Source organism: Ranitomeya variabilis, chromosome 2 (assembly GCF_051348905.1).
Source record: "Ranitomeya variabilis isolate aRanVar5 chromosome 2, aRanVar5.hap1, whole genome shotgun sequence".
Classification (NCBI taxonomy): Eukaryota; Metazoa; Chordata; class Amphibia; order Anura; family Dendrobatidae; genus Ranitomeya; species Ranitomeya variabilis.
The window spans coordinates 453,234,914-453,262,644 of NC_135233.1; the positions used below are offsets into that span (position 1 = coordinate 453,234,914).

At 40.1% G+C, this 27,731-nt stretch overlaps 1 protein-coding gene across 24 annotated transcripts in view; it reads right to left on the bottom strand.

Moving 5' to 3' along the window:
- The window catches only part of NRXN2 (neurexin 2), an 845,479-nt gene that overhangs the window by 164,253 nt on the left and 653,495 nt on the right, over window positions 1-27,731 (bottom strand). For all 24 annotated transcript variants that reach the window (XM_077287299.1, XM_077287320.1, XM_077287316.1 and 21 more), the window contains one exon: window positions 21,490-21,671. In XM_077287299.1, the coding sequence (XP_077143414.1) occupies window positions 21,490-21,671 (182 nt within the window). The remainder of the gene's footprint in view (window positions 1-21,489; window positions 21,672-27,731) is intronic.

Consider the following 27,731-nt stretch of genomic DNA (forward strand, 5'->3'; position numbering starts at 1 on the left):
GATCTTGAGGCAGGCAAGGTAGTGAGTGATAACGGAAGGAATTTCATGGCTGCCATCTCCCTTTCCCAACTGAAACACATTCCTTGCCTGGCTCACACCTTAAACCTGGTGGTGCAGTGCTTATTGAAAACTTATCCTGGGTTCTCCGACCTGCTCCTCAAAGTGCGTGGACTTTGCTCACATATCCGACGTTCGCCTGTACACTCCAGCCGTATGCAGTGCAGACCTATCAGCGGTCTTTGAACCTTCCCCAGCATCGCCTAATCATAGACGTTGCAACAAGGTGGAACTCAACACTGCACATGCTTCAGAGACTGTGCCAACAGAGGCGGGCTGTTATGTTTTTGTGGGAGGATACACATACACGGGCAGGCAGTAGGATGGCAGACATGGAGTTGTCAGGTGTGCAGTGGTCGAAGATACAAGACGTGTCAAGTCCTTCAGTGTTTTGAGGAATGCACACGGCTGGTTAGTGCAGACAACGCCATAATAAGCATGAGCATCCCCCTAATGCGTCTGCTGATGCAAAGTTTGACGCACATAAAGGATCAGGCGTCTGCACCAGAGGAAGAGGAAAGCCTTGATGACAGTCAGCCATTGTCTGGTCAGGGCAGTATACAGGACGAGGTAGCGGGTGAAGAGGAGGTGGAGGACGAGGAGGATGATGGGGATGAGTATATTTTTAATGCGGAAGCTTTCCCGGGGGCACTGGAAATTGGTTGCGTGGCAAGGCCGGGTTCTGGTTTTTTGAGGGACACAAGTGACGTAGATTTGCCTGAAACTGCCCCTCAACCAATCACAACCGGAGATTTGACAACTGGAACTTTGGCCCACATGGCGGATTATGCCTTACGTATCCTAAAAAGGGACACACGCATTACGAAAATGATGAACGATGACGATTACTGGTTGGCCTGCCTCCTTGATCCACGCTATAAAGGCAAATTGCAAAATATTATGCCACATGAGAACTTGGAACTAATATTAGCAACCAAACAATCAACTCTTGTTGACCGTTTGCTTCAGGCATTCCCAGCACACAGCGCACGTGATCGTTCTCACACGAGCTCCAGGGGGCAGCAGACTAGGAGTGTTAGGGGTGCACACATCAGAAGTGGCGTTGGACAGAGGGGTTTTCTGACCAGGTTGTGGAGTGATTTTTCTATGACCGCAGACAGGACAGGTACTGCTGCATCAATTGAAAGTGACAGGAGACAACATTTGTCCAGTATGGTTACTAACTATTTTTCATCCCTTATCGATGTTCTCCCTCAACCGTCATTCCCATTTGATTACTGGGCATCAAAATTAGACACCTGGCCAGAATTGGCAGAATATGCATTGCAGGAGCTTGCTTGCCGGCAGCAAGTGTCCTATCAGAAAGAGTATTCAGTGCTGCAGGTTCAATATTAACCGAAAAAAGGACTCGTCTGGCTACCCAAAATGTTGATGATCTAACATTCATTAAAATGAACCACAACTGGATTTCGAAATCTTTTGCCCCACCTTGCCCGGCCGACACCTAGCTTTCCTATGAAAAGCTCTTGCCTGTGGACTACTGTGAATTACTTTTCTAATGTCTAATTTGCTGCAGCTGATTGTCCAGCATACGACATGTTTACACCTCCCTAAATGGCCAAACTCCCCACACGGGGCCGTGGTATCGCGACTTGGCGCAAGCACCCGTGAGACTGCTGTTTGTCTGAAGAGGTGGGTGTGCTCGCTTTTGGTCGACGGCATTGCTACTGGGTCCCTCATAGTACAATAAAGTGTCTCTGGCGGTGGTGCGCACCCAACGTCAGACACACTGTTGTAACATGAGGGGCCCTGGGCCTGTACCGCCGGCCACAAGAGAGTTCACCCACCCCCAGGTCAAACATTGCTCTACCACTTCCACAGTTATCTCTCACACTTCCACCAATGTTTAGTCTATGCGCTGACATCCTTCCATACCTGCCACTGACAATACCATTGTGTTGACATGTATGATGGTACTTAACATAGTCAGGGGCAGTGTCCTCTATTTACCACAGTAAATACTTTGCGCTAAATTAGTAGGTCTGAAACAACGCAGAGGATCCCACCCCTGAACCTAATGATTGCACCCTTTAGTGTTTTTGTTTTGTTTTAATGCGAGACATTCACATTTATTTTTTGTTTTTGACTACTAACTGGCAGACACTCATTACAATCGGCCTCCACTGACCAGACCACTGCTGCCCGTGTACCCCTGTAACCAATTATAAAGTGCCTACAGCCAGCCCATTTTATTATGTTAGGCCTTCGAAGCCTGTCTGCGGTCCCTCCTTCCACTAGGCCTCCACTCACCAGACCACTGCTGCCCGTGTACCCCTGGAACCTATTTTACAGTGCCTACAGCCAGCCCATTTTATTGTGTTAGGCCTTCGAAGCCTGTCTGCTGTCCCTCCTTCCACTAGGCCTCCACTGACCAGACCACTGCTGCCCGTGTACCCCTGTAACCAATTATAAAGTGCCTACAGCCAGCCCATTTTATTGTGTTAGGCCTTCGAAGCCTGTCTGCGGTCCCTCCTTCCACTAGGCCTCCACTCACCAGACCACTGCTGCCCGTGTACCCCTGGAACCTATTTTACAGTGCCTACAGCCAGCCCATTTTATTGTGTTAGGCCTTCGAAGCCTGTCTGCGGTCCCTCCTTCCACTAGGCCTCCACTCACCAGACCACTGCTGCCCGTGTACCCCTGGAACCTATTTTACAGTGCCTACAGCCAGCCCATTTTATTGTGTTAGGCCTTCGAAGCCTGTCTGCTGACCCTCCTTCCACTAGGCCTCCACTGACCAGACCACTGCTGCCCGTGTACCCCTGTAACCAATTATAAAGTGCCTACAGCCAGCCCATTTTATTGTGTTAGGCCTTCGAAGCCTGTCTGCGGTCCCTCCTTCCACTAGGCCTCCACTCACCAGACCACTGCTGCCCGTGTACCCCTGGAACCTATTTTACAGTGCATAGAGCCTATTGTTTTATTTTATTTAATATTAATAAAGCCATGATGGACTACGCTGTACCACGCTATGAGCTACCCAGTTGACAATTCTTTTGCGAGAAAAGCCATCCCACCCCTCCACCAGCATGTTAAAGACCACATTGTCCTTTCATTCTGTCAATCTGTGAGTCCAAAGGTACACCTGACAACAGACACATGGAGCGGAAGGCATGGCCACGGAAGGTTACGTGTCCTTTGTGGCGCAATGGGTTAATGTATTGCATGCATGGTCCACACAGGGGACAGCCTGGTAAGTCTGTCTGCAGTCCCTAATTCAAGTTGTCCTCAACTGAATAAAGCTGAGCTTCTACCTTCTGGCTCTGATTAACTGCTGTTTTTAAAAAAATTGGTGGTTCCCACCTACTAACGGTGTCTGCCCCTGCCTGGTGTTGTCCTCAACTGAATAAAGCTGAGCTTCTACCTTCTGGCTTTTGGCCTACAGTAGCAAATATTAAACTGCATTTGGCCTATTAGTGTGTTTGGGCCCTTAAAACAGTGTCTGCTGCTCCTGGGTTTGCTACTCCACTCAACAAAGCAATGCCGCCTGTTTAGTCCTGTTACCAATTTTGAACTGCATTTAGCCTACTTTATTCTTTGGCCCTATATCTGTTTCCTCCTCATCCTGCCTATTCCCCAGCCACTGCTAGATGAGTCTGCTGGTACATTGACCTAGACCACTACATTCCCCTTGCACTCTACACAGCCAGAATCTGACCCTGCTGAAAGTAAGGTTCCCCTTCCCGCATGTTATACCACCTTACACAGGGACAAAGAGGAAGGTGCAGATGAAAGTGCAGGTTCCTTCATCAGGTGGGGGGGGCATACTCGTTGGCGACGTCACTGGCACAGGGCCCCTCAGAGTACGCAAAAGTGTCGCTGCTGGTGGGAGGCGCCCCCGCCGTGCAAACACACCGCTGTACTTTGAGGGGCCCTGTGCCAGTGCCAATGCCAATGAGTGGGCCCCCCTGCTTGCTTAGGATCACAGCACTTGCAAACTTGACATACTTACCTCTCACTGCTCCACCGCCGTGACGTAGTCCACGTTTCCTGTGCCCACTAAAACCTTGAACCAGCCCTACCCCCCACAACTTTTGCCAAATGACCCCAATTTCCAATGCCCAACTATTATTATAAAGTTAATTAAGATTGACAAGCTTCAGAAACAAGAATGGATGTTTTTGGCATTAAAATGGGCACTGTAGGTGTTTTCCTGGCCTCCACTCACTGCCGACTATGCTTCCCCATTGACTTGCATTGGGTTTCGTGTTTCGGTCGATCCCAGACTTTTCGCGATAATCGGCCGACTGCACTCGACTCGACTCTGGACAAAGTCGGGTTTCACAAAACCCGACTCGACCGTAAAAAAATGAAAGTCGCTCAACCCTAATTAGTATTATTCTGATTTTTAATTATCATTATTGTTATTAACTTCATTTTAAGTTAATTTACCACCTGCGTAAGCGCTATTGAATGTTGTCATTATTTACTTTAGTTTAATCACTAGCAGCGTTAATTAGATAGCAATGAACATGCCGAGCGTTAGCTGGCTGGAAACAGCATGTACTGTATATATATATATATATATATATATATATATATATATATATATATATATATATTTTTTTTTTTTTTTTTTTTTTTTAAGAAATTGCAATTTAAAAATGTGGAACAATTCAATTTTACAAGTCTGCTACGAGAATTTGGATGGGAGCGAGCAATGTTTCAACAGCCCCTTAAGTAGTCATCACGAATAAATCAGAAAAAAAAAATAAAACACAATAGCTCAGTTTTTTTCTCAATCAAGAACCTCCTTGGTATTCTCAGTACTTGTCTCGAACTCATCCTACTTAAATATTTTGATTGTTTCATTAAGTGTGCCATCATCAAGAGGAGTGTATTGACTGACCATTTTCTAAGTACTCATAAGTGTGAATGCAAATAATTTAAGAATATAAATGCCGTCGTGGCCAAGTTACTTGTTCTTTGGCCCCAATTGTGCCCTGGGCATTGAAATCAATGCATATCATTTGAAAAAAAAAAGAATCAAATTTCTTCCCATCTTTATCGTATATCTAGAATTAAATCTAACATGAAAGAAGTCAAAGATTTTGCTAATTAGAGCGAGTAATATTTTATACCCATCAATTTAAGATAAATACTTTCATGAAGAAGGCAGGAAAAAGCTAAGTGCTGATTCCATCCAAAATGCCATACCGTTGAAACGGCTCCTCAAGGGCAATGAATATTATTTTGTAAAATGGGATTTTTTTTTTTCTGGAAAGAACCTATTTTGTTGAGCCATAATTTTTCATAAACTGATGATTTTGGGGGATTTTTACAAGGTAAATTAATTTTGAGTTCTATGATAAGATAGGATTTATAAATGTGAGATAAAGATGTTACAAATGTTAAATTTTTAAGGGTTATTGCAATCTTTGAAGTTTTCATCTAACCTCGATCCAAAGAATGGGGCTCGAATAGAGCAGTGGGGGTACAAGCACTGGGCCTCATATCAATCCTGAAAACCGGAGCCCCATGTGAATGGATCCACTTAATTCTTAATCCACTCCATTAATTATTAAAGGGAATGCGTAAAAAAGTTTTTACTATGCAATCGGACAACAGCTTGATGTAGGGACTGAAGCCTGATTGCAATTATTTATTACTTACTAGGTTGTGTGTTGCTTAAAGAAAAATAGAATCACAATTTTAATCAGGAAGAGATTATCACTACAGCACTAGGTGTCTCGTGCCTCCTAGTCAAATCCTCTGTGTAACCCACCCCCCACCACTGATTAGCAGCTTTCAGCCTATGCACAGTGAACACAGAAAGCTGCCAATCAGTGGTGTGGGTGGGAATAAACACAGCTCAGCCTTCAGAGCACTGCTAGATCTTCAGCAGAGAAAACGGTGATTTTATAAAAATGACATCATGCAGATAAGTAAGTGATACATCGCTGGAGTCAGGATCTCGGCCCCTACATCATGCTATTCTAAGATTAGATAGCAATAAACAGGCTACAGATTCCCTCGGCTATCTCTGGTGGTCTCAAAAAGGATGAGTGGAGCAGAGGTGTGGACATGGTACATGGAACTTCAATTCTCATGATCAGTTAGGTCCCCAAGGAATAGAAAAATTATCCCATATCTATTGATAGGAATGACATCCAAACTTGGTACAACCCCTTCAAAGGATATCCTTCCGATGTCTTGGACACTTTCAGAAGTTCAAACCTGGATGGGTCAGACATCAGATTTTCTTTTTCATTGGGTGCCGAATCAGATTTTCATCAGTTTTTGGTCTGTGCTTCCTTTTTTACCATCAATGTTGCATCGATTTTCTCAAAATAAAAAAAAGTCAAAGCTTCTGCCTATTAAACAGTAAAAAAAAAAGCAAAAAAAAAAAAAAACGGACAGCACATGGCTGGCTCGTATATACTATACTTTTTTTTCATGGACACCCTTGACTTGCATTGACCATGACTTGGATCAAAAATAGACATGTGAACAGTCCCACGGATTATAAAGGATATGTTTTCTATCTGTGAAATATGAATGTCTTAGCTCAGTCAGAAGGCTGTATAAATCAGACCGAGATCGGAACACAATGCTCGGACTGGCCGGCGGCTCTTCCGAACCAAGCATGACAGCTGCATAGAAATACATGAAGCAGTCATGCTCTGGTAGGGAGAGCCGCTGGCCTGTCCTTGCACTGAATTCCAATCTCCATTCAATTTACTCTGGGTGACTTTTTCTCATTTTATTATTATTTATTAATATTATTATTAATAATTTTGCCATATTACTGATTTTAGGATCAGAGGCTCCCTCTGTCAGTCACTGGAAACCTTGACTGGCCCACAAATCAGGCCTATAATGGAAACTGGAATGCTTTATAGGCATGATTAAAGGAAAGAAAGCAAATTACATCAGTAGTATTCATTATGAAGGGATATTTGAAGAAAAAAAAAACATCTAATGGTAATAAAAAAGAAAAAAAAAAAAGATCAAGCTTTATTAAATATAATTTAGCTAGGAAAAAAAAAATCTTGAGGCCGGTATGTAAAGAGTGAACTCGTTCAGGGATATCCATTTTATTTGTTTCCATGGTTACGGTCGACATGTATAAGGACATTTAGAAGAAGAAAAATCTGTTGGACTTAGCTCTGCTCTCACAATATCAGTAGCTAACATGCTATAAATGATTTTATGTTTTTTTTCTTGTGTGTTATTTTATCGTCAGAGACTTCATTACCATATTAATTTTTCCTTGGATTGTAATAACGGGATACACATTGCTACATATAATTCTGCACAACTGCAGTTTGCCGTTATAATTTTATGCGGCAATACACCCGTGCATCTATAAAATATGAAAGGCGACTGGAGCATATCTACCATCAGCAGATTCGGAACCATATCCCTAATATTAATTTCCATAGTTGTCTCAGTGCAGGGATTTTATATTGCCCGACTTCTCTCCTCGTAGTCATTTCTTGCACTAGGTCAACGCACTATTAATAGACAGAGTGGGGTGAAGTAGTTATTCCCTCACTGAGAGGCTTTGTTTCATTCTGCCTGCAACCCTTCAATGCACTCCATTCTTGCTCCCATCCACCAAAGGGGTTGTCGGTTTTTTATTTTTTTTATTTTACAGATTCGTTGGGGACCTGATTTTGTGCCACTTACAAATGTATAGGTATTACAGGTTCTCCTCCTCCTTTCTTCCAAGACACCACAGCTCTCCTGTATTCTGGATCATGTGACCAAATCTGACCATCAGCCTCCTCCAATTAAAAGCTGTTTTTCCAACAGGAAGAGGAAGTCTTGTCACGTGTTCCTCCAAAAGCGGACATTTTGAAAACATGAGAGCTGTGCTGTCTGGGAGGAAGGAGAACATGGCATACTTAGTGAGTGCCAGAAAGTAAAGTCCCTAACACCTCTATTCAAATAAAATCAATGTGACCAAACCCTTTAATTCACACATTTGAGATGAATGTTGTTTTTTTTTCAATCATCTATTAAAGGTGACCTTTGACTAGGTTTTTTCATTTATGCTGAATAGTTCCTCCAATTTGGGCTGCTCCACTGATTCTGAAAGTTTTTCTTTTTCTTCTATGCCCCTCTGCTCCAAAGTTATACCCCCTGGTAATAATGGTGGATACTGTCCCTTCCACCAACTGAATGTATACTACAGAACAGAACAGCATTGTGGGCGTTTACTTTTTCCCTGTAGAAAGCCAATTAAAACATGGCCACGCCCACAGAGAAGTTCTATGGAACATACTCAGTTGGTTGCATCATTATTACAAGGGGGCATAACTTTGGAACAAACGCACACAGAAGAGAAATAAAACCTGTTACAGAATCAACTGAGTAGTACCAATTGGAGGTGGTTCTCAGTTTAAATGAAAAAATCCAGTGAAATTCCCCTTTAAACTGATGTACATCTGAGCATGTGCAGCTACACACAAAGGGCCAGCAGAATAAGACAGGGATGGACATATTATTGGTGCAAAATGTGCATCCGCACAGAGGCCCAAGAGGTAAGAATGCCCACTGTCACCGTCCAATCAGAAAGCAGATCCTGTTACAGACACAAAGAGGATGCCAATCTTCCTCTACCCCACAGTGCTCGTCTACTCTTGCGTTTGGCCACTATTCTATGCATTTCTGCAGCATCTGTCCAACAATTAAGCTAATGGCAGACTTCCCTTTATTAGTCAGCGTGAGCAGCAATGACTGATTCACAAACAGCATTTCATCCACAGCTCTGGCTTACATATATGTAAAATAAGCCAATCTGGAAAACAGGATAAATGCATGCATTACTAATTTATTCCGTAGTCATCCTTCCAGATACTGCTGTAGAACATCTTTTGTGGACAACTAATTAGTTATTGCACTGAAAACAAATACCAACTCCTACCAAAACCACAAGTCTATAACGTCACACTAGAAAAATTTGAATCACATGAATGACATTGATTTTAAGAAAAAAAAAAAAAAAAAAGGATTCCCACAATGGATATATATGATGGCATCAACAACAAAAATGCAGAAACAAATATCACTGCATCCACAAATTCCAAATGGAAGAAATAATTTGTCACGCTGGTGGATTATGAAGCCATTGCGCCACCGACCAGGGAGAACCTGGAGGTGCACATCTAAGTGAACACCTGGGTTTTCATTAGAGTCCTTGATGGTGGAGATAGACTTGAGCCACAGGTGGATGCCAGATGCCACCCTAAGGCAGATCCCGGTACCATAGCAGCTGACTCCAAGAGTCAGGACAGTGGACACAGACCCGGAGTCCAAGGCAGGACAGGATTCTGATGGTACAGATATTGGAGCTGGTTCAGGCGAAACCAACAGTGGTGCAGTTATAGATAATGCGGGTCTTAAACACGGGTTCTGGTGCAGGCACAACCTGAGCGTTTTTTGGCACGGTTTGAGGATCGGCACTATTGGAGCGGATTCAAGTTCAGGTACCACAGGTGTGGCATCAGGATTAGGTACCATTGGAGTGATTTCAGTTTCAGGTACCGCAGGTGCGGTTTCAGGTTCAGGTACTGGTACAGGTAAAGCTCTTTAAGATGTGGGGAGCACGTGCCTTTAGCACGCTGCCAGGAGACCTGTGCGACATGCGCAGTTTCCGAGACACAGCAGCCGGAGAGCGGTCGGGGCAGCGAGTAAGTCAGCGTCCCTGACGGGGGGAGGTAGTGCGCCATGAAGAGACTCAGACACTAGTGTTACATAATAATTCACAAAGATATTGGATAAAAATAGTATCAGCTCCAGTTGTGCAACTGTACCATGTAAGACAATAATGGCCATGGAGTCATTACTTTTTTGTAAAGAAATAATAGTATCTGGACAGTATTATACATTTCATACAGCAGAATAATTACAATATGCATTAAAAGAGCCTGACATACTGGTGGCCAAAATTAATGTCAGTATATAGCGCATCGATACTTAACCAAGGTACTAACGTTACATGCACCAAAAATGCACCCTATAAAGCCATCCCCTATTAACCAAAACTAACACTAATACATGGCATAACAATGAACGAACATCAAAACATTCCCAAAGTATTGTACAATGGTGCCAGCCCTGTCAGGTGCTTTGGCAAAGCCATCATCTGGTGGCTGGTCAAAGACTTCCGAAAGAACATAGTGGTGTTTATAACAGTATCACATGAAAGTTGATCTGAACATTGTGTAAACCAGCTGAGAGGAGCTCAGAAGAAGGAAAAGATGATTTATGAACTGTCATCATAAGACAATCTTACTGATACTCAATCAACTCACTCTGCAGCCAGCACAGTGACTATTGCAGGAAATGGTGCAAAAATATTGATGGAACCCAACTGAAAAAAATTGCCAAAAATAGATGTATAGAAGTAAAAAAAAAAAAAGTTTAATTTTTATTATATAATTATTATTTTTATGCTATTTAACTATGGAAAAGTATCCATTTATATTTATGTAACATTTTCCTACCAGTAATACCAGTATGGGTGTCGACTGTTGACAAAATAACTCAATGATTTATTTGACTTAATTTTATTAGTCTGGTTTTGTCCTTGACATATTACGTGTTAGGAGTATTTAAAAGCTCGAGGTTCCCCAATGTCTATGATGCATTATAACCTAATTGTCATTTGACATATTAGTTGCTGTTGTATTTCCACTAACAACACGACTGCAGACAATGCATCAATCAAATCTGAAGTGTAGACATATCGAACTTGCTTATCAGTTTACTGTTACGTCTTCATCAAAATAATTGACAGACAACATATTAAATTTACCGGGAACTTTTTTTCCACTTCAGTGAATACATTTTTCTTTTTGGAAAAAGATCAGTTGTTTCTTTTACAGGCAGATAGAACGATTATGGTAACTTCAAAAAATGTCCAATCTGCAAACAGGAGAGGACTTTCTCTGATGAAGGATCAGTCGGATACATTGCAGCTGAACAACTGAGATAACATGCAAAAATCTTAGTTGCTCCAAGCCAGGATGAGACATTCAACAATCAGACTGTTAAGGGTGAGGGTTGCCATGTATAATGGTGTAAAGATGATCAAAATGGCCAATTTTATCCAAACTGGACAATCGATTTGGTCAACTGCATATATTTTTTTCTATGGCTTGATAAAGGCCCTAAGCGGCCTAAATGTTGTCATCTTTTTACACTAATAAAATTGCCAAAAGGTGGATGTCTGGTGCCCTGGTTCCTGGATCTCACTGAACAATGCTTTTTGTCAATTGATGACAGACTGGCATTATCTGGAGAGAAGTCAGCTGTTCAAAATTTTTGACAGTCACTAGTTCATACCAGAACCTTGCAAAAACATGCTACAGCAATATTTTCAAAATATAAGGTCTATCCTTCATCTACAGGGTGTAAAGGAAAAACCTGGAATCACTTTGTGCTGCTGGAAAAAATTATGGCTCATAGGTAAAATCTACGGTCACTTTATTGAGGCTACTATATGAACACCTGATAAAGGCACCTTCTTGGGGCTGAAACACATGGCCTCAATAAAGTGACCATTCTACTACATACAGTATGACCCGTCATCTTTTCCAGCAACGTCCAGTGCTTCCTCCACTCTCTACTACACTTAAGGTTGCCATCAAAGGAGCAGCAATTGGGTGACTCTTTACAAGCTTTCAGACTAAGTTGTACCATTTGTAAGCATAAAGTGATAATTCCCGCTTACCCTCAAAGTCACTTTATTTATCAAAAACCTCCACTCTATGGAGCACCACTTGTTTTGTCTTTGTCCTTTGCCTATGTCAGTTTGAATGACTGTAATGACCAATATGGACTAAAATATGTTGGTATAATGATTAGTGATGAGCGAATATACTCGTTACTCGTTACTCGAGATTTCTCAAGCATGCTCGGGGGTCCTCCGAGTAATTTTTTAGTGCTCGGAGATTTAGTTTTTCTTGCCGCAGCTGAATGATTTACATCTGTTAGCCAGCATAAGTACATGTGGGGGTTGCCTGGTTGCTAGGGAATCCCTACATGTACTTATGCTGGCTAACAGATGTAAATCATTCAGCTGCGGCAAGAAAAACAAATTCTCCAAGCACTAACAAATACTTGGAGGACCCCCGAGCATGCTCGAGAAATCTTGAGTAACGAGTATATTCGCTCATCACTAATAATGATCATTACCATATGATGGTTTGTGCAATGCTTGTCCAAATATTGACACACTTCAACTTAACTTGATTGTCCACCTTAACACTAAACCAGATACCTATCTACATTTGATGAATGAATCGGCCATAATTCAAGTTTTATAAATTTTCTCACATTGGGAAATGAGTCCCAGTTGCCATGAAAAAAGCCATTTATTATGCTCTGAGGTCTCCCGACCCCAAAGCATGTTAAACAGAATAGTCAGAAAGGGATAAAAACAATTTAATAAAAAATCACCAAAGTCCTCAACTATGCCTGCCGCCGCATATCTCAGCTGGGGCTTTGCTGTCTTCTTAGGTCCATGCCCTGTGCCGGAACCAGTCTCCTCTTCACTCTACGATTCTGGAACTGGCTTGACCTCTATGTACGTTCTGACATCATGATGTGGAGAATGGGTTTAGAGGAAGTCAATGCAGAACTGATGGGGAGGTGTGGTAGCAGAGGCAGATGATGGGCCATGTGAGGTTTTTTTTTTGTTTTGTTTTTTAAAAACCCTTTCACTGTCTATATGAATCCAAGAAAATGTTGACAACCTCTTTCCTGAATTCTTGCAAATGGAATTCCCCAAAATTTGGATTTGCTAGAATGCACAAATTGTAATTGAATTTGGATTAGTTAGAATCAATTAGTCCATCCTTAATTAACAGTTTTAATGAAGTTTGTTGTCTGTAAGAAGACAATACTGGTTTTGGAAAACACTGGCAATAACAATAACATGAAGTTTCACCCTTATGATAGTTATTTTATTTTGATTGTCAGAGAACTTCCAGAAACATCTATGTACAGTGGGGAAAATAAGTATTTGATACACTGACGATTTTGCAAGTTTTCCCACCTACAAAGAATGGAGAGGTCTTTAATTTTTATCATAGCTACAGAATCTAAAAATACAAAGCAGAAAATTATATTGTATGATTTTACACAATGAAATTGCATTTTGTTGCATGAAAAAAGTATTTGATCATCCAACCAGCAAGAATTCTGGCTCTCACAGACCTGTTAGTTTTTCTTTAAGAAGCCCCCCTACTCTGCGCTCAGTACGTGTATTAATTGCACCTGTTTGAACTTGTTACCTGTATAAAAGACACCTGTCCACACACTCAATCACACTCCAACCTTCTCCACCATGACCAAGAACAAATAGCGGTCTAAGGACACTAGAGACAAAATTGTAGACCTGCACAAGGATGAAAAGGGCTATAAGACAATAGCCAAGCAGTTTAGTGAGAAGGCAACAACTGTTGGCAGTTATTAGAAAATGGAAGAAACACAAAATGACGGTCAATCTTCCTCGGTCTGGGGTTCCATGCAAGATCTCACCTCGTGGGGTAAGGATGATTCTGAGAAAGGTCAGGAATCAGCCCAAAACTACACAGGAGGTCTTGGTCAATGACCTGTAGAAAACTGGGACCACAGTCTCAAACATTACCATTAGTAACACACTGCGCCATCATGGATTAAAATCCTGCAGGGCATGTAAGGTTCCCCTGCTCATGCCAGCAGATGTCCAGGCCCATTTGAAGTTCACCAATGAACGTCTGCATGAACCAGAGGAGGAATGGGAGAAGGTCATGTGGTCAGATGAGACCAAAATAGAACTTTTTGGTATAAACGCTACTCGCCATGTTTGGAGGAAGATGAAGGATGAGTGCAACCCCCAAGAACACTGTCCCAACTGGGAAGCATCGTGGGCGAAACATCATACTTTGGGGGTGCTTTTCTGAAAGGGGACATGATAACTGCACCATATTGAAGGGAGGGTGGATGGGGTCATTTATCGTGAGATTTTGGCCAACAACCTCCTTCCCTCAGTAAGAGGATTGAATATTCCTGCATGACAATGACCTAAAATAAAGAGCCAGGGCAACTAAGGAGTGGCTTCATAAGAAGAATTTCAAGGTCCTGGAGTGGCCTAGTCAGTCTGTAGACCTGAACCAAATAGAAATTCTTTGGAGGGAGCTGAAACTCAAAGTTGCCCAGCGACAGCCCCGAAACCTGAAAGATCTGAAGATCTGTATGGAGCAGTAGGCCAAAATCCCTGCTGCAGTGTGTGCAAACTTGGTCAAGAACTACGGGAATCGTCTGACCTCTGTAATTGCAAATCTAGGTTTCTGTACCAAATATTAAGTTATGTTTTTCTATTCTATCAAATACTTATTTCATGCAATAAAATGCAAATTAATTATGCAAAAATCTAACAATGATTTTCTGGATTTTTTAAAAGGTGGTTGAAGTGTAACTAAGATAAAAATCACAAAGCTTTCCATTCTTGGTAGGTGGGAAAACTTGCAATCTCGGCAGTGTATCAGATACTTATTTTCCCCACGGTATATACATCTCCATACATATGAATACTTATATTAACAGCTCAAGTTTATATATATTTTGTCCTTTCATGTACTGTAGACCGTATCTATCCAATAAGCAGTGTAATATGGTGTTACTCTAAGATCTGATCCATAATCAGCCCTGTGGATCAATTTGCGTATGAGCTTCTTCCAAGAAACCTTCTTTATATGTTAGATGTAGAGATAGCATACAGCTCATCTATCACAACAACTGATAAATCCCATGCAATCTAGGGCACACATGTCGAGGCTTTCACAGCTCAGGGAATGTGGCGAATTCTCACTTTAGATTTCAGGGAAATGGTAGCATTATTAGGGAAAGTGGACATCTGCTGCACATTAGAGGAATAGGGCTGAATGAGATTTTAAGACCTTTTATGCACTCGCTGCAGAGAATATCTACAGTGCAAATTCACTAGCGATATGGATATTACCATTGATTTTACCTTTTGCTTAACTGCAGCAATTTTGCAAAAAAATGTACCTTTTTCGGATTTTGGTGGTTTGCAACGTAAATGTCCCGTGTGCTCTTGCTTGCTCTTAGCACTTCCACCATTTTCATGTAAAGAGAGATGCAGTGCAGTAAATGGGAACCTACAAATGACATATCCAACCGAAAATATATAGTAGCGGAGACACTGGCAGATCGCTCCATTTATCATCAAGATTTCCCTAGAGGAGGGCTCCTGAGTACAAATATCCTTAATGTCCAAAGAGCTGACCAGACATAACCACAGCGTTTTTTCACAATGCCGACATTAACATATTCTTCTTCCATTTCCTTAACTCTCAGTCTGGATCTACAATCATATGGATCTTGAACAAGACTTATGTCTTCCCTCGAGTTTTCTTGACAACTAGAGTAAAAGTTCACTCAAGATCAGCGATTCCCTTGAAGAAAAAAATGTTCTTGTATTGGAAGACCTCCTCGTTTTTCTAAAGTTTTGAAGGTTGGCAAGTCCAACATTATGTCAGACCAAATGGTTGATATTTTGGAAACTAAATTTATTTTTAGTCAAAGTGAATGCATACATTACTTTTATCTAAAGGAATATTCTCATCATATAATTCTATGGCATATGTAACAACAACATGACCAACCTTTAGAACTCTCGCTAATCCATAGATCCAAGATAAAAAGGCAACTCTAGCAACTTGCCTGCACTGTGGTGTTCCCAAACACCAGCTCTAAGGGCAACTAGAATAAAAAGTTCCCTGCACAGCCGGTGACTTGAAACTTAGTTATCTAGGAAAAAAAATGTAACTCCCACATACAATGTCGTAACATGTCGGGACCCAGTGTTTGGTGCAGGCTTAGAAACTAGGCTTGCATCATTGATGCGAGATGTTGGCTGTGATCAAAATATAAAATTAATTGACCCAATCGATAAATGGCGTAATGAGAAAAAAAAATCAAAATGGAAGCATGCAATAAGAAGTAATCAAAATGACATGTATATAAAAAAATTGTATCAAAATCAATAGCTCAGGGCACAAAGTAAACCCTCAGACAGCTCCAGCAACCCAAAAAATTAAAGCGTTACAGGTATCATAAACCAGCAACATTTCTTTTTTGACAAATTGTTGAATTTTTTTTAGACAGATAAATAACAAAAAAATAATATACAAGTTTGATCTCACTGTATTCAAACTGTCCTGGAAAATCACACTGCCAGGTATTTGTGTATTGTACAATGAATACTGTAAAATCAAACCCCCCAAAACAGTTTTGTGTGTTTGTTAAATCATTTGGAATGTTCTTCCTGTTTTCCACTGCAAATGAATAGTACCATTCAAAACTATATCTTGTCCCACAGAAAACAAGCCCTCATATGGCTATGTGGATAGAAAAAGAATAAAACGTTATGGCTCTTGGGAGAAAAAAAAAAAAAAAAAATCATTCAATTAGGAAGGGGTTAAAGGATTGTGCAGTACTTGAACTATCCATTCTGTATATTGTTTTGCATTCTGAAGATTGTTGAGACCCTTGCATTCAAAGGTGATAACATTTATAATTTTGGAAAGACCCCTTAAAGGAGCAAAACAATAACCTGCAGATATCATAAAAGTATGTGCCCCCCTCCAATATTAGAATTATATATATATATATATATATATATATATATATATATATATATATATATATATATATATATTTTTTTTTTAAATCAAAAATAATCCAGTAATTTTAATTCAAGCTTCTACATAACATTGGGGAAATTTAGCTTGTTCGCTTTTACAGAATTGTTAATACTCTTTGATAGGTTTGTTTCTTGCTTTGCTTTTCCCCCCATCATTTCTATTTTGTGGAGACATTTTTGTTATAAAAGTTATGAATTAAACTGACATTATCCGAGGTTAAAGAACCTGCAGTCCTTTGGATCCTCTTCTAGGATGTTTATGATTTTCTGGATGAAGGAACTTGTGTCCTCGAAAAACTTTTGGCTAGACAGCCATTTCTGGGAATATTTATCTATTTATTTAAGTTTTCATCATTCAGAAACCATGGCTCTGAATTTCCAAATAATTTCAAAAAGTCATTTTTTCATTTGTTTGAAAATTTCTTTCGAATCAACAATAAAAAGTAACATGACAATACTGTAGATATTTTATTTTTGTGATGACGCTTCGATATCAAAGTCACAAACCAAATTCTCATTGAAAAGAAACAAAAAAATTGAGTTCCTACATAGAATAATTGCAATTTGTTACCATCTTTTCAGTTAGCCATTAAAAGGTATCAATCACTGAGGACTCTCAATTCTAAAATTTTTTACATAGAATAAGAGACTTGATTTTGACAACAGATATTTTGGAGGGTTCTACATCAGGTTTGTTTTTATGGTATCCCAACCAATTCTAACAGAGACAATTCTTACAAATACAGGTCAGAAAAGGTTTTTTGTTTTCAGCCTGTAAGACCCAGCTTGCAAACAAATATCCCAGCGTCGCCAAACACCTGTGTTTAAACATTGGATTAGGCAGCTCTTGGTGACACTATTCTCATTTTTTTATTTAATCTATGGGTCTGATTCATCAAAGCTATCATGCCAGAATTCTGGTGTAAAAGCTTTGCCAAGTCGCCAAATTTAGGTGCAAAAAAAAACAAAATACAAAAACCTTGCAACTCTTGGCGTTGTCACGCCAGTTTTTCCCAGCATAAACAAAATGGCAAAACCTAAGATTGAAACAAAAATGAACAAAAACCCTGCTGTAAGTACAAAGTAATAGTTCATATACATAAAATAGGGGACGTGGTAAACATTGTTTTTGATGTAAAAGAAAGTGTTAAAGCTTGTTTCCCTTAAGTTTTGTCTGTTTAATGCCTGGTGTGAACATGTTCCTACACGTTGCACGTATACCAACTTATACTCCGGCTCTTTTTTTTTTTTTTGCATAAAGAAATTGGGCAAGATGGGGCAGGGTGCCACAACTTGTTAAATCATGCATCTTTTCAAGAATCAAGAACGTCTGACTTCAGCACACCCCCTCAACAAGACAGACGTAAACAACACCGGTCTTGATGAATCGGGCCTTATGTATTTTGGGCTAAGAGACATTATAGACAATGTGATTAATTATTACCAAGCACATTACTATTCTTAGAACTCGTGATCTATATCTACGCTCATTTATAAAAAAAAAAGTAAAGCTCATCCACAAAATGAAAAATTTTAGTTAGATGAATGCGAAACACAAGGTGCATTCATGCACTTAAGTCAAATTTAACAAGGGCTGGTTTTCTTCTGCCAGTGGCAATGTAAACTTTTGCATCCTCATGAATACTGACATTTTGGCACACACACACCGTTGCTGGCTTTAAGGCAAAACCGTTCTTATATCCTGTAAATTTTCAGCAAAGCAGATACCTCTCATGCTGCCACAAAATATTCAAATTCTTAAAATAATTTTTTATGGCTAATACTGGAAGCTAATTTGCCATCATGATGGCAAAAATTCACGTTCATTTTCATTTATTATGAAAATCATAAAATACGTAGTTAAAATTCATTTGTACCATGATTCATTCCCATATCCATTCCCATATCCCAACTGCTTATTACATATCACTGTATTTCGAGTTAATCAGGCAATTATTGCAAAATTTACATAAACACTTAGGGGGTGATTCATTAAGGGGTGAAGTAATTAGAGTGATTAAATTCTCTACTTGAACTATGCACAAGGCTCGATCTCTCCCACGATTTAGGGCACAAATGCTTCATTCTAGAATAAAGATAAACCTCCACATACAGATCCACTAAACGGCATGATAAATTGCTGTACAATTGGCCTTTTGAACTTTATTAATATAGGTAGTTTTACCAACGCCCCGTCTACAAACCCATCTGTGATCATCATAACCGTAAACTCTTGGCAGGCATCAAGTTCTGCTTGGACATTGCCAGGCATATATTCATAGATACTACTAAATGGTACATCAACAAGCAATTTAGCTGTGACTGTAATTGCATTTTTGTTAAAATAAATATTACTAAACTGTTGTTGGAAAGTCTTGGGAGAAGTGGAAAAAGATGCGCAGTAGTTTATTGAAAGAAATGAGAATAAAAAAGGATACAGGAAAGAAATATACCTTGGTAAAAGGAAAAATGCAAACCACTTGTTTTAGGTCTCCTCTGTTTTTCACGTAAATGCTGTAGTTGTGTTTTTCACGGCTAGAACAAACACCCACCATAGTATATGAAGCTGTTTACATATCCTTTCTGATCCAGGTTTCGAAACAAAGTCATCCACAGAAGCTTGTGGGTCAGAGAAAAATCAGTGACAACTCACATTGACATCAATGTATAGTCCATGTGTTGTCCATTTTTAACACTAAGGCCTCATTCACATGTCTGATTTTCTCATACGAGTGCTAATCGGGGATTTCATGGATATCACTCATACCGGTTTAGTCTATGGACCATTCACATGTCCGTGATGTTTCGTGAATTGAACGGTCCGCGAAAACAAGTCCACGTGTCAGATCATAATCGACAATGCAAGTCTATGGGTCCGTGAAAAAACTTGGACAGAATCCGATTGCAATCTGAGTTTCACAGATTGTCACAGCTGTTAAAGGGGGAGAAACTTTTTTTTCTCCATGTACGAGGAAAACTTATAGCACTCGGACCAAACTCTGACCCAAATCTGATCAAAGTCTGATCAAAATAATTAGTCCATTTTTCTCGTACGTGAGATAACCGGACATGTGAATGAGGCCAACTTTCAATTTTTATTTTGGGCATACAAAAAATTACTATTGGATAAAACTGCCACGTTGACCAAATTCTGTTGAAAATCTGATCCAGCTCAGTGATAAAAAATAGCCAATTTCAGACTTCTGAAGGAGGTCTTAAACTTTTAGAAGATTTTTAATATATTGCAGCCTCTTAAAAGTCCTGTAGATCAGTGGTTGATGGGTTCGGAGACCCCTACTGATCACTTAAACAGGATGAGAAGCACTCACCTCCTGCATCGGTAAATGCATGGCGACGTACGAGCTAGAAGGAAAGTCTATAGACTTATACACCGCTATATGCTTGTGCAGGAGAGGAGTGTTCCTGGTTTTAGCTTTGAGGCTATCTAAGCATCTCCAAAATATCAAAAAGTTCAGTTACACTTAAGATAATGTAGTAAATCTCTTCTACAGAAATTGTATATCTAGACATTGTAGTTTCCAAACCGCACAGATGTTCAACTTAACCATACTTAAGTAAAAGTCTGGTAATTCATAGATACATCTGCTCATGGGGAAATAATATTAATAATATTAAAGGATTTTTTTTTTTTAAGAATCTTCCAGCTATCACTATCTTTTATAACCGCTTATATTTGGTTAGTTGTGTCTTAAGCCAGCTATACCGTACATATTACAGAAATGTCAGCAGTTATCTGACGGTGGCTGATCCGCCCCACAGTAAATATGCATATTTAGATATTTTAAGCTGCATGTTAATGGAAGATCGGGACAGGGATGGGACAAGCTCTCTTAGTCCTCAAGGCAGTAATGGTTGTCAGTGTCATTTTTGGTCCCAGATAGTTGTCATCTAGATGATAATTTACCATTTGTCACCTTCTCTCCCCCTCATCCATAATATTCCCATTTACAATATGTTTCCTTTTTCACTTCAGTCATGGCATCCAATAAATTAAACAAAGAACTGAAAGAAATTGTATCTGTCATTACAGCTAGCTTTTCGGAACTTGCATGAATGATAACATCATTATATGACTCAAATTCTACATTTTTGATTAGGTTTCTCCTCTATAGGCTCTTTTTTCGTTTCAGTTCTCTCTGAGCTATTGTGTGGATACCAGGTGCTATTATGTCTCCTATACGCAGCACACACAGAAATGGATTCTTGAACTTCTGTCTCTATAGCATATAAACAGAAGCAGCAGCAGAACGGAAGACGTTATAGAACAGTACTGCGCTGTGTGGATGTGAATCCAGCACTGAAGTAAAGTAAATTTTGCTAGAAGCTGCAGCATAATCTGCCTGTGCATGCTTTGTCTCTCACTGCGCGGTGTGCTTCTCACTCCTCCTTCCAACTCCCCCTCTCCATGGATTATAGTAGGAGGTGTAACCTGACACCTCAATGACTTGAAGACTTTAACTAAGTAGATTTGAGCTGTTTTTAAAGTGGTTTGATGAGTTCAGGAGGTAGCATGGAAAGAAGTAGCTCATAAATGGAGAAAAAAACAAATTTTTCTGAAAAGACATATTGCAAAAGGTTTCTTATAGATGTTTGCACTCTTGATTTTTGCAAAGATTTTTAGGACAACAGTGACCATTTAAAATGGGCAGTACAGTGAGAGAGAGAGACAGTCAATACATGGTAAAAGCAGTAACATTATCAATATATGAAAAATAATATTTTCTTACTATGTGAAGTTGCAAGTAGTCTCCCAAACCAGAAGCACTGTCCACTCGAAGTAAGACTGCATCCTTCTGCTGTGTGGTGAAGCCAACTGCAAGCCGATCAGCTCTTGTACTTGGCCGATCATTTGGAGGCCAAGTGTATGTTATCAGTGCTCCCCCTTTTCCAAATATATATGTGGTACCAGCTAAAAGAGAAGAGGAGAGAAGCTGAAGGTACATCCATTACTGAGCCATAATTAATAATTCATTGTCAATGTGCTGGGAAAAGAATACAATGTGTAATATAGTCATAAAGGAAGAAACATAAATCACTTAACAAAATGTACCTATTGAGAGGTAAGAACAATGAACTTCTGTAAAGACAAGGCTCATATCCTTAAAGATTATTATTATTATTTATTTATATAGCACAATTGATTTGATGGTGCTTTACATGAGAAGGGGTTACATACAAATTACAGATATCACTTACAGTAAGCAAACTAACAATTACAGACTGATACAGAGGGGCGAGGACCCTGCCCTTACGGGCTTACATTCTACAGGATGGTCGGGAAGGAGACAATAGGTTGAGGGTTGCAGGAGCTTCAGTGATAAGGATGATAAGGATGAGGATAAGATAAGGATGAATACAATAAAAGTAAAAGGCCAGAAAATGCGAGTTGAGCAAATTTGTTCAGAATCGGTCGCCGAATCTGACTTTGCCATATTCGTGCCATATCTGTACCCTATTCGTGTCCAATGTATGTTTGATGTTCTGTTCCAAACATATTCGGTAATTTCTACTTCTATTGACTAATGACGTTCGGCTGTGTTCATTGAATATTACAAGAACAACATTCTCAGCCGATCGTGTTCGGAACCGAATCCGAACAAATTCACTCAACTCTACTCGTTAGTACCCATTCTTACTTAGTGACTAGACCTCATTCGGCATCATAAAAGAAAGTGCCAAAGGCATGAAGAATGCCGGTTCGGGAATGTTGAGTGTAGAAGTGAAGACAGGCTATCGAGGAGGACTCGGCTAGACACTAGACCAGAGCAGCATTACTCAAATAGCTCATCCCTAGATGTAACTTTAAAGACATTTTCTGAAACGTCAATAGTGATGATCCATCATTAGGCTAGGGTCACATGACCATATTTTCTTTCATCCTCGTGTATGGCATGATAGTATGTGCCAAAGGCATCAAGGATGTCGGTCTGGGTATATAGGATGCAAAAGTAAAGACTGGCTGTTGAGGAGGACTAAACACTAGACCATAGCAGCATAACTCAAATTGCTTATCCCTAGATGTAACTTTAAAGGCATTTTCTGGAACTATAATATTGATTATTCTATCATTAAGTTAGAGTCACACAAAAGTATTTTCTGAGAGAATCTGTCCAATTATGTTGATCAAACTCTGATAAGTGATTGATCAAAGTATGGCCAGATTATGACACGATTTTCTTATATGAGAATATGGGGAAAAAAAGTCTCCATCTTCTCCATTCCATCTGTCTGGGAAAATCAGACCGTACTCGGTTGTAATCTGAGTGAGGTCCAATTTTTTTCCACGGACTCATTGACTTGCATGTCCTAGTGCGATCCGCATATCAGATGCAAATCATGCATGCAGCAATTTTTCCCTTGGATAGGCTCGATTCGAGGAAAAAGTCAGACATGTGCACGGCCCCAAAGAATAACATTGGTCCGAGTGCGATCCTTTGTCAGATTGCACTCAGACCAAAAATACGGTCATCTGCATGAGACCTTAAAATTAATTTGGTGGAGATCGGACTCCCGACATTCCTAAGGATAAGCTGACTTGAAAAATGGCAATGCACCAGAACTGGCATAGCAGAATACATTGTGTAGTGACCGTAAATGGTCCAGCAGTTTTTTCCTATTCATATGGATGACAAAGAAAGCTGCAGCACCATCCAAGACCACAACGTAGTGCCCAGTGCGGTGTCAGCTTCTAGTCAGTTGATCGATGTGAGTGCCGGAAGAAAGATCCCTCACTAATATGATATCGATGACCAATTATAAGGATTGGTCTTCACTAGAGTTGATGCGATTGGATTCACAGTATCTGGTCTATCGGCTACATCAATGATCTTTGGTCGCTGGACAGGAGCCCTAAGAAAAGCCTCCTACCTGACACCATCCATGGCTATTCTTTTGATTACACAACCTGCGTGACATCATATGTGGATCATGTTGCAAAAGATAATGTTGCACCAGGCCGGCTAATCAAAAGAAGAGCAATGGATGCTGGGAGGTAGGAGGTTGGTTCTGTCCAGCAACCACAGATTACGGACCTGTCTGCTGGACCAAGTCCTGCGAAACTATTTGCACCATCTCTAATCATGATTATTAAAGCCTGGAAAACTCCTTTTAAAAGGAGCCTTTACATCTACAGAGCTGCATAGATAGAAATTAGACCATTCATTACTGTATACGTGGTTTTTCTTTCTTAAGTAAACTTATCAGTCGTTTCTTGCACGGCTTTCATCCGAAGCCGGGAATCACTTTGCCTTTGTGTAAACTTCACAAATGCATGCTGTTCCAGTCTGAACATTATACTATTACCCACTCAACCTAAATGCTTTCAAAAAGTGACATAGCGATACGGGGTTGCCTTTTATTCTTAATTTGTGAGATTTTGTTATTTTTTTTTTTACAATGGTTGATCTTAGACGCTGAATTACTGGAACAATTATAAGGAGCATTCATGAGTCATAACAGGAGAGGAACTATCACATTTCAAGATTTCCTATGCCGTCCTCTATAAAGTAAAACAAATTACAATAAGTCACAATTGGCCAATAATGAACAACAATACGAGGGTGATAATAGGACAAGTCTCTGGTTGTGCTTTCTGCTGTTCCTGCTTTTATAGAATAGCGGCCATCTCCGCTAGTAACAAGTATAGCAAAGTTCTTTATTCTACATCGCATTACTGTAGTCCGTGAGGAATAATTCCAGTAATATTTTCAATAAGAGACATCTCGAAACCATGCAGTGTGTTTATTAAGGACCACAAAGGCATGTTGCTTAGGCATGGTTGAATAGAGGCAGCTCTATTGATGGGTCCGAATCAAGAAACAATTAGTCCAAGGGTGTCTTTTGTTGGAAAACAAACAAGCTTCCTACTGTTCTGTTAACGGGATGGATTGTGGCATGAAGAAGTACTAGGCAGTTACTTAACTTGAAGTTCATGTGCCCCAATGCAAAATCTTTAACGGAAGCTCCAATTATTGCAAAACTTTAATAGTATTGGTCTTTTCATATAGGCCAAAGGGATTTCTTTGGCTCCTTAGCCTCCAGGACCTGGGTGCGATTGAAACCCATGCACTAATTGCAGTTACGCCTCTGGTACTAGGAATGGTTCCAATTTTGCACCTGCTATGATGCAGACTCTACTCTGTCCGCCCCAGTGGAGATGCCACGTGATTATCCTGGATGTATTTAGGGGGGAAACTACAAAGCTCAACGAATTTTGGCATTTGCCTAGGCTAGGATCAGAGGTGTACATTCTATAGAGACAGACAAGACAGCTACTATGGGGCCTGAGACAAAGAGGTCTAAATAAGGTTGACCCATAATTCTCCATAGAAACCTTCACATTTGGAAATAAGAAAAGAAGCATGCAGCTTTAGGGCCACAAGTCCTTTTTTGGCTCTAAAGCACCAACAATCACCCTCCTGCTCTGTTGCCAAGATGGATTTCTGCTGTGGTGTACACTCTACCTCATGTCAGTCCCGGTGGAGGTGCAGTGTGACTAAATTCCAAGGAATTCATGGAGAAATCCCAAATGTCAATTGAATGACTCTTGCCTTCTAATGGACAAAGGTATAGAAACCATACAGAGAAGATAACGGTTATAGAACACATGAAAAAAGGTATTCAAGTCCACAGAGACCTTCACGTTTGGAAATCAAAAAAGATTAATGTAGCCTTAGGGCCAGCTGACCCTCCTGTTAGATGAGCAATTAAAGGATGGAACATGACTGGTAATGATCGACTGGCCTCAACTAGCCGCCATTTTGCAAAATTTGCTCATAGCAAATTGCAAGAATTCATATTCTTAATTGAATAATGACTATTGCCTAGGCAAGGATTAAAGGATTACACAGCATAGAGATAGAGAAGATGGATGATATGAGGACTATGAAGAAAAGGACATCAGTCAGGTTGCTTCACATTTGGAAATATTAAAAGAGATCCCAAGCTTCTTTTGTAAGCATATCAACAAGATAGATATTGACATGAACCAGTACCAGGAATGGTTCCCATTGTGCACATGTTATGGGACGCACAGTCCTCCATGTACAGCCCAGTGGAGGTGCAGTATGATTATGCTCATGGTGTTCAGCTAGACAACCACAAATCTCCCTTGAATAATGGCTCAGTTTTAGCAATCTTCTTTGAACATCTTGTAAGCCCCACAACTACCACTTTTACTGAAAATCCTCGTGCTTCTGTACAGAGATACAAGCCTTCATGACACTCCATTTGCTTAATTCATCTAAATCCTTAATCCTAATAAAATGGATGTCTTAGCAACCACCAGCAGTGAGGAAATCAGGAAATAAAGCATCATGGCCCTATCGTTTGACAAACATTCATTTTGCAGCAAATCTAATTATGAACTCTCCGGTGACTGCTACTCTTCCTCCTAACATGAATATCTGGTATCAGGAGAAGAAATATTTTAATATTATGATATAAATATTTATGTTCTATGCTGAAATGGGCACATTTTACTAATGAAAATATATTCATATCACACGTACTGTAAAATATGAGCGGATGTTTGGCCGATACACAACAGATATTGGGTCTTTGTTCCAAATTCTGTAGACGGAGGCAAAATTATACCATACTGGCCAACTTTCAGGAATTAGCATCTGGTATGTGACTGGCTGCTGGGTGCAAAATATTTTGGCATCTTTGTCTACCAGACCAATTTTCTCCCTTTAAGCCTATTCCTTCATTCATTTTCCATTATTATTGTTATGCTCAAGAAAATTTCTAGAAACTTTAGCTGTGCAAGGGAGATTGGCTTTCCTGGAGGTGGTTTTAGCTGTGTACAGGAGATTTGCCAACTTCTCCGATAGTCTGGGATGTTTTCTTTTTTTGTGGAAGTCTCATGGGTGTTCTAGAAAAGTTGACATGAATAGATTATATCCAGAAGACCCAAAATAATTTTTATAATTTTTTAATAGGGGTGGACACATGGATCCAAGGTGGAATTGTTACTTTTTTCCTCTTTCGGCATAATAGATTTTGCTAACCTCCCTACCTAATAGAATTCTCCCCAGTTAATTAGTTGCCCCTGTCGACAGATAGTCACCTACCGGACCACCAGTGTTCCTCCACACCATTTCTGTATCCCTCACCAGTCTTTTTGCGTCCTTTCTTGGCAAGAGATGTCCGTGGTTGGCTGCAGTCATAACATAAGTTGTTGGCTTCAGTCGTAACTAAACACATCACATAGCTCTCTCTTCTGGATTTGATGGAACGCCAACACTGCAGTTAATGAGTAGCTGAAGCAGTCATTTGATGGAAGAGGAAGCAAGTAGACCAATGAAAGACCCCACCTGCCACCAGTGCGGAAGAATGGTGCTTGTGCATTAGCAGAGTATATGTTTTATTTATATTAAGACCATGATGGTCACATTTGTACTGTGAAACATTGTAGTGGAGAGACTATTGAAATCGCTCCATCAGTGGTCGGCTCGTGCACACCACCATAACATTTGGACAAGTGCTGTCTGTCATTTTGACGGATAGCACTTGTCCCCATCTTATTCTATGGGGCCGTGCACATGTCTGATTTTTTCTTGGGACTGAGTCGGTAGGGGGAAAAAATATCGCAATATGCACGATTTGCCTACGAGAACCGGATGACACTCGCCTGTTCAACTTTATGGGTCCATAGAAAAAAATCGGATCGTACTTGGATGACATTCAAGTGCGGTCCTATTTTCATAGGCTGACAATATAGAAAAGGTGGGAGAAACTTTTTTTTTTTCCAGCTCTGAGAAAATCGGGCCACACTCTGATCAAATTCTGAGAGTCTGATCAGAGTGTGATAAGCAAAATCTGTCCGATTTTCTCGGGTGATAGAAAAACAGTCACTCAACCCTAGTCTAAAGCAGGTAGTATTTTCCCTCAAATTAGTATTTTGTCATCTATTTCATCCCATTTCAACAATATTGAGTAAAAATAAGCCCCGAGGGAAGCATCAGAG